Below are 12,461 nucleotides of genomic sequence, written 5' to 3' on the forward strand. Positions count from 1 at the left end.
CTAATTATTTTTTCTTTTTAATTTATTAACCACCAATTATATTAATAGAATTTACTCGGATCAAGAGAGGATCATAATCCCTCCCTCAAACGGGTCCTATACACTTATCAAACACTACCAAACGACCCAAAGTGTGACCGGAAACCTTCAAACTACTTATCATTTGCAACGTAAATTGACCAAAAAATAATAATAATAATAAAAAAGAATGAAAAAGGAAAAAAATTAGAAATTTTATTTTATGTTGACCCTATACACTTTAATATTGTAGTTTTTAAACCACCAATTTCTAACAACACTACCAAACGACCCAAAGTGTGACAGGAAACCTTCAAACTACTTATCATTTGCAACGTAAATTGACCACAAAAAAAAAAAGAATGAAAAAAGAAAAAAAATTATAAAATTTATTTTATGTTGACACTCTTTGCTCTTTCAAAATGACAAGCACTGACCTCTATTATTCTACCCTAGAACAAATGTGCCACTAAAATATCTCAAAGATTAGATAAATTTGTCACAATCCGAGTGGTGTTTAAGGCTTTAAACCCAACCAAATGATGCATGCAAGATCAGCAAATCAATAAATAAGATGTAATGTCCCGACTAATTGATAGTGGTTTTATGGGTTTCTACTTTCATAAAATTTGCAAACACAATATCATTATGAGGAACATGTTAAAAGTAGAAAATATAACCATAATCGAGATAAAAACTCATTCATAGGCAAAAAGGCATTCCTGCCTTAGATATAGATCACATAGTTTTGCTTAAAATACAACAACAAGAAGGCCACAGTACGAACATTATGCCGCAAAATGACATTAACTTGGTAAGTTTTAAGAGTGACGAGAGGCCTAGAATTGAATTTCGTGGTGTTATTATTAGGTTTATAATTTGACATCAGCATGCACCCATCGTGCATGCTTCCCTGTTACATCAAATTATAAACCTAATAATGACACCACAAAATTCAATTTCAGGCCGCTCATGAGATGGACTCACTCATATCACTCTTAAAAGTTACCAAATCCCTCCCTTCCCACTTATCACATCAGTTCTTCGTAACCACAGAGCTTGGGTCAGTTCAACCCCAATCTACCAGCAATTCAGAACACAAGACCATAATCAATCCAGACTATGTAGCATTACCATCTAAAAGCAAAAAAAAAAAAATCAAAAACTATACACTACTTTTATTTTTTGCCTAATTTCTTTCCACATGGGGTAGCTATATGGAAAAGAGGCAAGTTTCCACAAAAGCCAATAACTAGAATCCAAGAGACTGAAAATTTGCCACCAAGAACAACAAAAGTACTACAGGGTTACAAAATGCCAGAGGAATATATTAATTACTACCTTCGCTAAGAAATGCTTGGATATTTGACTTGTACAACGTACAATGATTGAAACACTGGAAATACAAGTGCCAATCAAGTTATGGATGACTTGCAAACTGGGCATGATGGTCTCCTGCTCAACCATGGATCAATACACTGCCAGAACATGAACAAAAGAAAATGCTTAATGACCTGTGTTATTAGGAAATAAGTAAGGTGGAGACGAGAGTCCTTACATCTTTGTGAAATTTGTGCAAGCAAGGAAGATGCCGTATGCTATCCCCAATACTTGGGTTATCCAGACAAATTGCACATGCTTCTTCAAAGTTATCAGTCTATAAATAGAGCAAAGATTAACAATTAGCAACCGAAAAACAAAAAAAATTCTTGGGCACTCACACAGGCCTATTCTTTCATAAAATGAGAAAAAAGACCACCTAGTATCATTTAAATGGTTTCTCAACTTGCCACACGCATAACTACCTGAACGGTGGACAGAGGCAAACTGTTGATCTGATTGGCAGACGCACCACTTTGGTGATTGTTCTCATCGAGGGCTAACAACATTTCGTAATCATTTCTGCAAGAAAAAAGACACCATCAAGATATAACTTCCATATTTGCTTTTACTTAATGAGTTGATAAAGAAAAAGCTAAATATACTTTGTCCCCTTGTGCTTCAGGGTTTCTTCACTTTACCACCTTGTGGCTTCCTTTGACGTGCTTTACGACCTCTGACTTATAAAAAAATATAGCACATCCAGGGGGGTAGGAGGAACAATGAAGCTTGGAATGGATATTCAAACTTTATGCCCAATCACCATGTGTATTGTAAGGCATATTTTTAAGTTTCGGATATTCATATTTGAGCTTCATATGTTTTTTATATAGGCAATTGCACCTTTTCTATCATCACAAGGAGGCAAAGCAACAAGTGATAACAGGAAGGCAACAGTCCAAGCATATCCATAACATTAATATAATAGCATTAGACTAAAAAAGAGATCAACTATGCCTATGGGGTGAAAAATTAAGTAAAAAAGACTAAAAGTAGAAACATCTTCACAAAACTAAACTATACTTATGGGGTAAAAAATAAAGTCAACTGCAAATAGAAGAACATTACTCGTTAAATTCACGCTGAAGTTGAGAGACATGTCTAGTTTCCAAGTCGCCAAAGTCAACTGCAGACTCTAATGCTTCCAAGATATCAAGTCGCTGCATGAAAAAGTGATCAGTTTCTCCCTTCAAGTCACTGTGAATGGTTCATAACCAAAGGCAGCTGTGTTTGTAACACTTAAAAAAAAAGTAGCTAGAGGGCGAGAGAAAAGAAAAAGCAGATGACAGAACAACTACAATCTAAGTCCAAACACATTCTCTACTCCAAACTTGGGGATAGTTTTCAAAGTGTTTCACACTAAGTCTTTCACTCCTGTTTCTTGGTACCAATTCTTGAACATGCAAAGATGCAAAATAGTTGCACATGCAATCCTCTCCCAAGAATTTTAGTTCAACTGCACACTAGAAAAACAATTGCAGCGACAGAACCATGGGCCGCCAATATTTCCAAAGAAATATGGCTATTTATACAAAATCTTACACAGAGACCTCGTTCCAACAGACATAGGCCCTTAATTTCCTTTTGAACCATGATCCCACAGGAAACTTCTACTTCTGCACCTACTCCACTAAGTTTCTTAATTCACTCATCCAATGTTTCCTTGTCATTAGTAAACTAACAAAAGTCCCGAGCCTCGTGAAAATAAAATTTTATAGCTATATGTGGAAGTTTTAGGATTCAATAGACAAATTGACAACCAATATAAGAATTCATCACCAGCTTTTATAAATAAGAGGAAGCTTTGAATTAAGACTAATAGGGAAACTGACACACATTTAACCAAATCAATTGTGTAGATGGAAAATATTCACGATCCCAATAATACATGAAAAAACATTCACATGCACCAAAATGCATACAAACAAATCAATATGTAAGAAATTTTCTTATAGAAACCCGTACCAGAAGCTTTTCTTTGTTGATTTCAAAAATTATGCAATCACGAGAGTGCTTTAATATTATAAATATCAGGTTATTACCACCATTTCATGAAAACATCCACAAACTTTTTTCTTTCCATTGAGACATAATTTAACACAACTTCCATGTCTCAACTTCTAGCGTCAGTGGAGACACCAGCAAAACATTTGAGCAGCAAAACATTTGAGCGAAATTCAGTGAAATGAAAATAGAAGACTTTTACAACAACTTAGCTTCAGTAATGAGCCAATCCTAAACAACACTCTTATGTTTTAAAATTAACTATAGGGATATTAGCTTTTTAATTTGAAATAATTAATTTCCACGTATGAATTATCAATTATAAAACCGATCACTGAATACCATTTTTTACACGATTTTACAGAAACTAAAAATCAAATTCAAACAAATTGAGTACATTGTAGTAGGTTAAAGAATTACTTCTTCATTTAATTGTTTTTTTCCAATTTATGCATTGCTAGAATAACTGAATTTTATTTAAGTCAGAATTTGAAATCTTGAAGACATGAATCTACAAATAAAACCATTTCAGAAAGATCGAAATGGCAAGAAACAATTCAGATATTTTAACATATGCGCAATCTTTTTATTTATTTTTTGGGTTGCTCAGAATCAAAATAAGGACATAGAGGAGGAACAAGAAATCCATAAAGACAAAAGACAAAAAACCCGAAGCCCAAAGAAACTCTGGATATATGCGCAAATAATATTTAGGCCATCTAACTTTCAAAAGATTTCTTCCACTCATAGTCCATCAGATAAATTTGAAGGAGGGAGAAATAGAAATAAGAAAACCACAAAAAAAAAAGGCTGAAAGAAGTAAGTTAAAGAAATTATACCATGTCTAAATCAAAAGATTTCTTCTACTCATAGTCCATCAAATAAATTTGAAGGAGGGGGAAATAGAAATAAGAAAACCACAAAAAAGAGGCTGAAAGAAATAAGTTAAAGAAATTATACCATGTCTAAATCCATATCCAAAGGAAATGGAAAATTTCTTCGTCTAGAAGGTGCTGCACGAGATCGATTGAGAAAGCGACTCCTTAACTGAGTGGGAGCTCCTCTCCTGTTAGAAGCATTCTGCAAGAGCCGTGACTGAGGTTGTCTGTATGTACTTGATGAGGTTCTCTATGTAAAATACAAAACAAATAAAATTACAAGGGGCCTAGAGAAAGTATGCATACTAGTAGAACAACAAAATAGTAGCTCTTCTAAGCAATTGAAAAGAAATGAAAGATAAAAATGAAGAAACAAATTTACCATGCTATAGAAAAGTACATTTAAGAAAATACTATTTCAGACAGGAATGGGATGTAAATTTCAAAAGACTAAGGAAGCTTGCCAAAAGGATAAGAATTATGTTTTAAAGCCAGTCTAACCCCAAGTGCAGGCACTCAAGCCAGAAAATCAAGTTCAAGACTCAGGCTTCTACTTTAGACGTCAAGCTAATTGTTTAGTTTTCTTAAAATTGTTCTCTTAATTCCTTGGTTTAAAAGTAATCCTGTGTTTTCCTAACCAAAAAATAAGGAAAAAACAATTCCCATGTTTTGAAAATATAGCTACAATTTTGCAAGAAGTTATGTTTTACTTTAGTTTTTGCGTGGCATAGGACTTCTACAATAAGTATTATGTATTTTTTCCCAGAAAAAAGTCAAAATCTTGTTGTTTCCTAATTTCAACCCTGAAAATTTTGTTTGAGCAAGTTATCCTTTTTTTTTTTGTGTTGGGGGGGGGGGGGGGGGGGGGGCGGGTTTTTGGGGGGGGGAAATTTACGGGGTGAAAAAAAGGGGGTTTTCATTAAAAAAAAGGGGGGCATCCTCCTCTTGCTGCAGCATCCTTGCGAGGTTTTCATCAATCTGTTAAGAATCAAGAACCATCAAAACCAACAGCATCTGAATGACTAGATCATAATAAGCAACATATCATAATAAGAGAACCAACCTCGCCACTGAGAAATAATGGCGACTCATGATACAACTGTTCTTGGAGTTCAAGAGCCAACATCTGATCTACTTCAAGTTGTCTAGCAATGGCATCTGAATCATCATTATTAGGGCAATCTACTCCTTGGGAATCACAGTTTCTCAATTCAGGTGACAAATCAGCAATATCCAAAATGCCCTGATGCCGTTGACTCCGGATTCTGGATGGTCTTGACCTAGATGATTCCCCAGATGAATCAAGAAACACAATATCTGTGTCGTCAGAAATTGTTTGAGAGCATTGTCCACGATTACTAGATGTTGATTCCTGTTTCTTTTGCCTCTTGGTGGCAGTGTTAGCAACCTGACAAGGTTTACTTATTTGGTCAAGATCATCATTTCTTCGTGAATGGATTCCAGTTGAATCACGTAAACGGTGATCTACTTTCTTCGAATAATTGCTCGTACTTCTCCATTCACCGGCATTGCCATTTCCATTAACTTCTCCATCATTAGATGCAGAACTGGAGCAGAAAACTAAATTAGACACAAGCTGATCCACCAAGTAGTTCGGCAGCACCAGCAAAAATGGACTAAGTCCATAATATATGCAAGTTGTCAATCACGTATTTCTTTTCAAAAGGATAAGCTTCAACAGAGCAAATACTTTATCCAGCTTAGAAGCCACATGATCAGTATCTCTGGGCCTTACTAGAAGTGAAAGAGTCGGAAAAGGAAGGGGGCACAAAAAAATGGCAGAAACCCTCATCTACTTGCTAGCAAAAATTAGGACCAGATCTTACCCTAACAAAGCAAACTAAAATTTTTTCTGTAACTTTAAGTCTCTTCTCCAGGAAAATAATAGCTAATCATTGACTATTGGGTATAACATTTATTTTTTTAATTCAAATCTGGGTCTACAATCAAAGTTCTTATTGTGTCAAGATGCGCTTCCCTCTAGCTCAGGTTCGAGGTGAAACAGGATTTTCCCAAGTGAGCTGGATATTTTCAAGAGTTGGACTGTTCATAAGACATTAAGAAAAACTAGATATAAGATTCTTTATAACCATAGCTCAATGGATCTAAGCCTACCATACAAACAAAGTATAGCTAAGGGAACACTACATCAAATTTAGGTTTTGTTTTAATTTTTTCATGTCCTTTTTTAGGGTTGAGAGACAATAAGTGCAGGGATAGAGCAGAAATTTATTTTTTTTTTTTCAAAAAAAAATAGCAGATGTCAAAGCAAATAACAGTCACCATGCAAAATAAACCAATGAATGACCTACTTTAGACTGAAAACTTAAGTTTCTCACAAAAAATGTAAACAAAAATATCACCAAAAAAATGAAATGCTTATGGAGAACATCACCATGCAAGTGAAATGCACACACAAGAAGGATAATGCACAGGCAGTCTTATACTCCTAATATGCCTATCAGTTGCATGTGTATAAGACAAAATAGCTGAAACCAAAATAATAAGCCAAACGACCATTTGACTTGGAGAAAACAATGTTAATAAATTACCTGCTAGACAAATGAATAATCCCTTTAGATTTACAATGATCATTATCTTCAGCAACTATATCACTGATGTCAACTGTAAATGGACCACTGGAAACCACATCCATAGAATGATTCTGTTCAACATCTTTGGAACCGTTTTGGGAACCTTCAGCTAATTGTTTAGCCTTACTTTCTATATTATGTGGAGAGATACACCCATTTCGAACCAATCTTTTTTGCCGATTGACTCTTGGTAAGTCTAAAGAATGATGAGACACAGACATTTGTTTGTCATTTTTATGCTGAGAACCACCAGAGAGATCAATAACATTCCCATGACCCAAAAATGAATCAGGACCTTTACTAGTATCACAACCTATCTTTTCCTTCCCCTTGCTGGAACTACCTGACATCTTTGGAAAATTTTGGGGCCAGTATGAAGTACAACTATTGGTTGCTGTTTGACCTTCCCGTATATCTTTTGCTGGAAGATCTTTTGTGTTACCACGTGATAAAGCCATTTCGGGCATTTTTGAAAACCCATTCATTTCACTTAATTCTACCCTAGCATGATCTTCTTGAAAAGCAGATGGTTTAGGAGGAAATTTGGAGCACATTTGTTTCCCTCTATCCATGTGATGTGCTCCAATAGTATTCCTGGTCTCATGCTTGGAATTCTTGTCTATTGCTGATCTCCTAAATAAAGAAGCATTTTGGGAAGCATATGGATTATCTTCTGGATTAAAAGAAACCGAGTCACTGAATTGCTTACTTTTATTAAAGTTGCTGGAGTTTTTCAGATGATGATTATTGAGCCTTCTATGGTGCCTGTTTTCATTGACCAGCAAACCCCTGTACCTCGTCTGATTCCAGCGTTCTTCATCCATAATATCAGAATTTCTCAAACATCCACCCACTGGTAACTTTCTTTCTTTTCCACCAAAATCCCCAGCATTAACATGCCGTGCAGCTGGTCTATCAGGAGTGTCAGGAATTTCCACTACTCGATCAATGTCCATGTCCTCCATCAACTGTAGGATAAAAATTCAAAGTTCAGCCACACCATCAACTAAAACGGAACTTAAAATTCACAAATAACTACTACTATTTCACGAAAGGGAAATCTAAATGCATACTTTTGCACACCAACAGGAATCAAAGTTTTGATTTACTTTAAGATGTGCCAAACAAACAAACAATGTTCACCAAAGAACATTATCAAGAACAATTCAAAATGTCATAGCATGAATTTTAGAAGCTCTACAGCACCCAAATTGATGCAGGATGAATCAAAAGATTCCAAAAATTGATGCTTTATTATTTAACAGACATTATTAATAAATCAAGACTTTTTTTTTTTAACTGAAAAACAAAATACATATATTCAGTTGCAATAACACAGAAAGAACATAAAAGTAATCCTAAAAAATTGGTACAAAATTAACTAAAAAAATAAGTGATTCAAAAATATAATCAGTTATAGACCAAAATTAATTAAAATTTAAGGAAATTGTTAAGAAAGAACAAGAAAAAAATAAAAATTTAAAAAAAAATCAGAGAATGGATTTTCCGTATTGTTGAGAAACAAAAGAAAGATCGGAGGCAAGAATGGTATAAAGATATTGGAAAAATTAATCAACAAAATATTCAACAAAAAAATTAATTAAATAAATAGTCAACAAATTACGGTGTTAAACAAATAAAACAAGAAAAAGAGAGAGAGAGAGAGAGAGAGAGAAATTAATTACCAGATTTTGTGGGTGTACCGACTACTGAAAAAAGTTGAGAACTTTGAAATTCAAGTGAATTTTTTTTTTTTTTTTTTTTGGTTTTAAATTTGAATTCAAGTGTTAGAAAGGTAAAGCGTTTGCCTTCGTGTTTGTGGTTAATGCGTTTCCTATCAGAGGGAGCCGAGCCGACTGAAAGGTATTCCGGGTCGGGCCAGGAATGTAACTGGGTCAGAATAGCAGATCTTGCTTTATTTGGGCCTAATAACATGGAACAATTGAAACTAATGGGCCAAATTTTTTGGGCGTTTTGGGCTTCAAAACTTACACCGATTGCAATAAATTTTACTCCAGTGCAACCTTTTCTACTTTCTTTCTTTTTTTTTTTAAAAAAAATCATTTTAATTAATTAAATGTATATGTGAATAATTGTCACCTTTTTTTTTCATATTTTCCGTATATTTATTTTAATTTTTGGCTTAAGCGTAAAGTTGGCAAAAAAGAACGGATCCCTAGAGCCAAGATCCAAGGGTTGGAGCCATTAAATTAAAAATAATTAACTATATTTAAAAAATTACTTAAAACCTCTTCTTTTTTTCTTTTTTTTTTTGGCTTGATCATATTAAACACCAGCAATCTTAAAATAACTAATACAATTATGAGTATTCACGGTAAAGTATTCATGGTAATTGTAATTGGAAAATCTTATATATTTTCATTATGTATTAACAAATACATATATGGAATCATATAAATCCATTATCATGATTTATATTAGTAACTAATATTAATTCAGACCTACTGTAAAATTTTTCTTACAGTAAAATATTACAAAATGTCCAATTTATAATTTATAAAATAGGACAAAATGGCCTAAATGTTTGTGCGCTTTGCACAATTGTTCATAACGAGGCTGAACTTTTTTTTTTTAATACTGTTTATACAGGACTGTAGGTATTACAATTAATATTTACACACAGATTCTACAATTGGGACCTTCATCGTGGCATGTACTCCTCTGAAGCGCTGCCAAAATTCTTCAAACCCTCTCAAATATTCGAGGGCTGTCCACTCTACTCACATTTCGTGAGGAATAGACTGGCTCCATTCAATTATGTGATAATTGAGGAATGATTGTAAATAAGCCCCATAAATACTTTTATGGAGGCTCGAACCCTTGCACTCATTATTCTAAGTGCAAGGGCTCTCCCACTGGACCAAAGGCCCATTGGTCATAACGAGGCTGAACTTATTTGTGCGCTATTCGAACTTTATTTTTTAGTATGTTTATGCATAGAATTATCTCACATCCAATAATAAGTCCTTCATGGTTCTAGACATTAAAATAGGATATTCAACTGCTTATTTGAGTTGTTTTTTATATCTAAGAATATGAGGGTTTGTTCGGTGGTGTTTCTAAATTTGTATTTTCTCATAACAAAAATAAAAATAAAAATGATGTTTTACAGTTGCAATATTTCGAATTTAAGTATGCGTCAAATACCATTTTTTATATCCTGTATTTTAAAAATGAAAACAGTAATATGCGTTCGGTAGACACAGTTGAAAATTATAAAAATAGAAAATGTGTTCGATAATACATTTTTCAAAAACAGTTTTTTCTAAGCATTTACGTCATACTTATAGTTAAAAAATAATTATTTAGCTAATACATACACAAATATACCATAACAATTTAAACAATATTATATAAGAAATTACATGATGATAAAGTTTTAGAATTAGCGTTAAAAAAAAAGTTTTACATTGTCATTCTTTTTACACTATAATTAAAATATATATTACAACACATGATTTAAATAAAATAATTACAAAAAATCACATAGTAAACATTATACATTACGTGTGTAATCATATCACATAGAAACTGCAATTCTATCTCTTGTAGCATTCATCTATACGACACTTGCTATATATAAACTAATATTAATAAGTGGTCTACTAGTATCTCCTTCTTCATTGATTACCAAATCTTGCACATCAAAATCCCCAAACAATCTATCACTTGCATTTTCTCATCGAACAAAATTATATAAAACGCAACTTGCAATTGGAGTTAGACGATGCTTATATAAACTATAATTATGCATATCCTTTAAAATTGAAAATTGCACTTTTAAAACGCCGAAGTATCGCTCAATTACATTATGCAATGATGGATGTCTATAATTAAACAATTCTTGGGGGACCTCTAGGTGCTCGACATGGTCCTCTATAATCACATAGATGATATCTCTCACCTTTATATGGTGTCAAAAAATTGTTCATATTTATATATCCAGAGTCCACAATGTAGTAATATTCTAAAATATGGAAACAATAAAACATAACTTAATTAAAAAATAAAGGCTAAAAATATTAACTTATATATATAACTTAATTAAAAAAATAAAGGCTAAAGATATTAACTTACCTTTTCCTAGATATGGAAACCTTTCTAGTCTATATAAGGCATCCATAAATACTCTTAAGTCATTGACAGCATCTTCTCAATCCGTATATACAAATGTGAACATCATGTCAAAAGAACGCTCACACATGATATTTTGAGTCACCTGAGTCTTTCTATTTCAATATGATATTTATTTATGTGTTGGTGACCACGCAGCAATGTAAGTTCCATCAATTGCACCAATACACTTACGTGAAAATATGTAAAAATTATTAATTTATTAACCAAATGTTAATATCACATAAATATTGAAGTAATGTGTATTGAATTTCTTACCTCAAAATATGGAGAAAAAAAAATTGGATTGTTTTTAATCTTTGGTGCCATCTTCCCTTGAGGTTTTGTTTTTATAATGTGATTTGTCAAGTGACAAATTATTTTTAACACACCCTTAAAGTGTGTAAACACAGTATCCATTGAACGTTGAAAACGCTCAAATACAGCCCGCACAACAGCACCATTGGACAATATATATAAGCACATTGCCACAATCTCCTTAATACAAGTATGTCTATCATGCTCTAACAATTGTAAATGTTTAAATGTATAACATAATCGAACGAAAAACTTCTTTATCCATCTGAAACATGTTATGCATCATGTTCGGATGATTATTTAACAACTCTTGAATAAATTCAATACCGGACAATTGTCCTATATAGTATTGCTTTTAATAGGACGTTGTTGTTTCTGATATATTTTTATATTAATGGCTATCTCTAAAACCTCTTCTTTAATATCTGTTAAACTTTCAATATCATGATCATAATTGTTGTTGTTGTTGTTCATTTTTCTGTTATTATTTTTTTTTAAATCATAAATTATATCTCAAGTGTATGATAATTGATTAAAAAAAAATACAAATGCAAATTCATTCACCATCCAAAAATATTATACCAAATAAATAAATAAAAACATTAGAAAGTTCAACTCACAAAAATAAAATAAAGTTTAACAAATACATTTTAGTTCATAAAAATAAAATAAAGTTCAGAAATCAAAGTACTACAAAGCCTAAACCATAAAATGAACAAGCACGGTTCACAACCAACAACATCCAAGTTAAACATATTACATCTTAAATAACATACTACAAACTAGTTAACCAATATTCTTTTTATATGTTCATACATGCTCAGAAAAGCTTTCCTTCACTCAATATTAGGCACTAGTTTATCCATCAATTTGTTGTATGTATCTCTATCAACATATCCAAATTTCTCCACAGCTTCAATACACTCTTCAATAGACCACTTTTCAACACATTGAAAAGTTGACTCCGCACTTTTACATTTAACCATCTCCAATCTAGCATTCATAATTGAACTAACCATTTTAAAGTAGTTGTCAAACTCACTATTTTTTTTTTTACCACACTCAGTTGAAGTTGAAACTGGCCGACGAGACCTTTTTCATGTCTTAGTCTCGG

General features: G+C 32.8%; 1 protein-coding gene across 1 annotated transcript; it reads right to left on the reverse strand.

Moving 5' to 3' along the window:
* Positions 1–703: 703 nt before the first annotated feature.
* On the reverse strand, positions 704–8,710 carry LOC18032312. Its single transcript, XM_006420542.2, has 10 exons — positions 8,581–8,710; positions 6,854–7,863; positions 5,344–5,848; positions 5,176–5,258; positions 4,663–4,666; positions 4,363–4,530; positions 2,467–2,558; positions 1,824–1,920; positions 1,577–1,675; positions 704–1,496 (listed from the first exon to the last, which is right to left on the reverse strand). Exons 2-10 carry the CDS (start codon positions 7,858–7,860, stop codon positions 1,434–1,436), a joined length of 2,118 nt encoding a protein of 705 aa, XP_006420605.2. The 5' UTR covers positions 7,861–7,863; positions 8,581–8,710; the 3' UTR covers positions 704–1,433.
* Between the last annotated feature and the right edge of the window lie 3,751 nt (positions 8,711–12,461).

Source organism: Citrus clementina, unplaced genomic scaffold, assembly GCF_000493195.1.
Source record: "Citrus clementina cultivar Clemenules unplaced genomic scaffold, Citrus_clementina_v1.0 scaffold_9, whole genome shotgun sequence".
NCBI lineage: Eukaryota > Viridiplantae > Streptophyta > Magnoliopsida > Sapindales > Rutaceae > Citrus > Citrus x clementina.

What these genes read in the sequence shown, in the direction of transcription:
- LOC18032312 (XM_006420542.2), bottom strand. Translation starts at nt 7,860, where the DNA reads ATGGAGGACATGGACATTGATCGAGTAGTGGAAATTCCTGACACTCCT. An exon ending in CTTCAGCGTGAATTTAACGA is followed by an intron (nt 1,921 to 2,466) that starts GTAATGTTCTTC and finishes TTTTTCTTGCAG; the next exon opens with AAATGATTACGAAATGTTGT. An exon ending in TGCACAAATTTCACAAAGAT is followed by an intron (nt 1,497 to 1,576) that starts GTAAGGACTCTC and finishes ATGTTCTGGCAG; the next exon opens with TGTATTGATCCATGGTTGAG.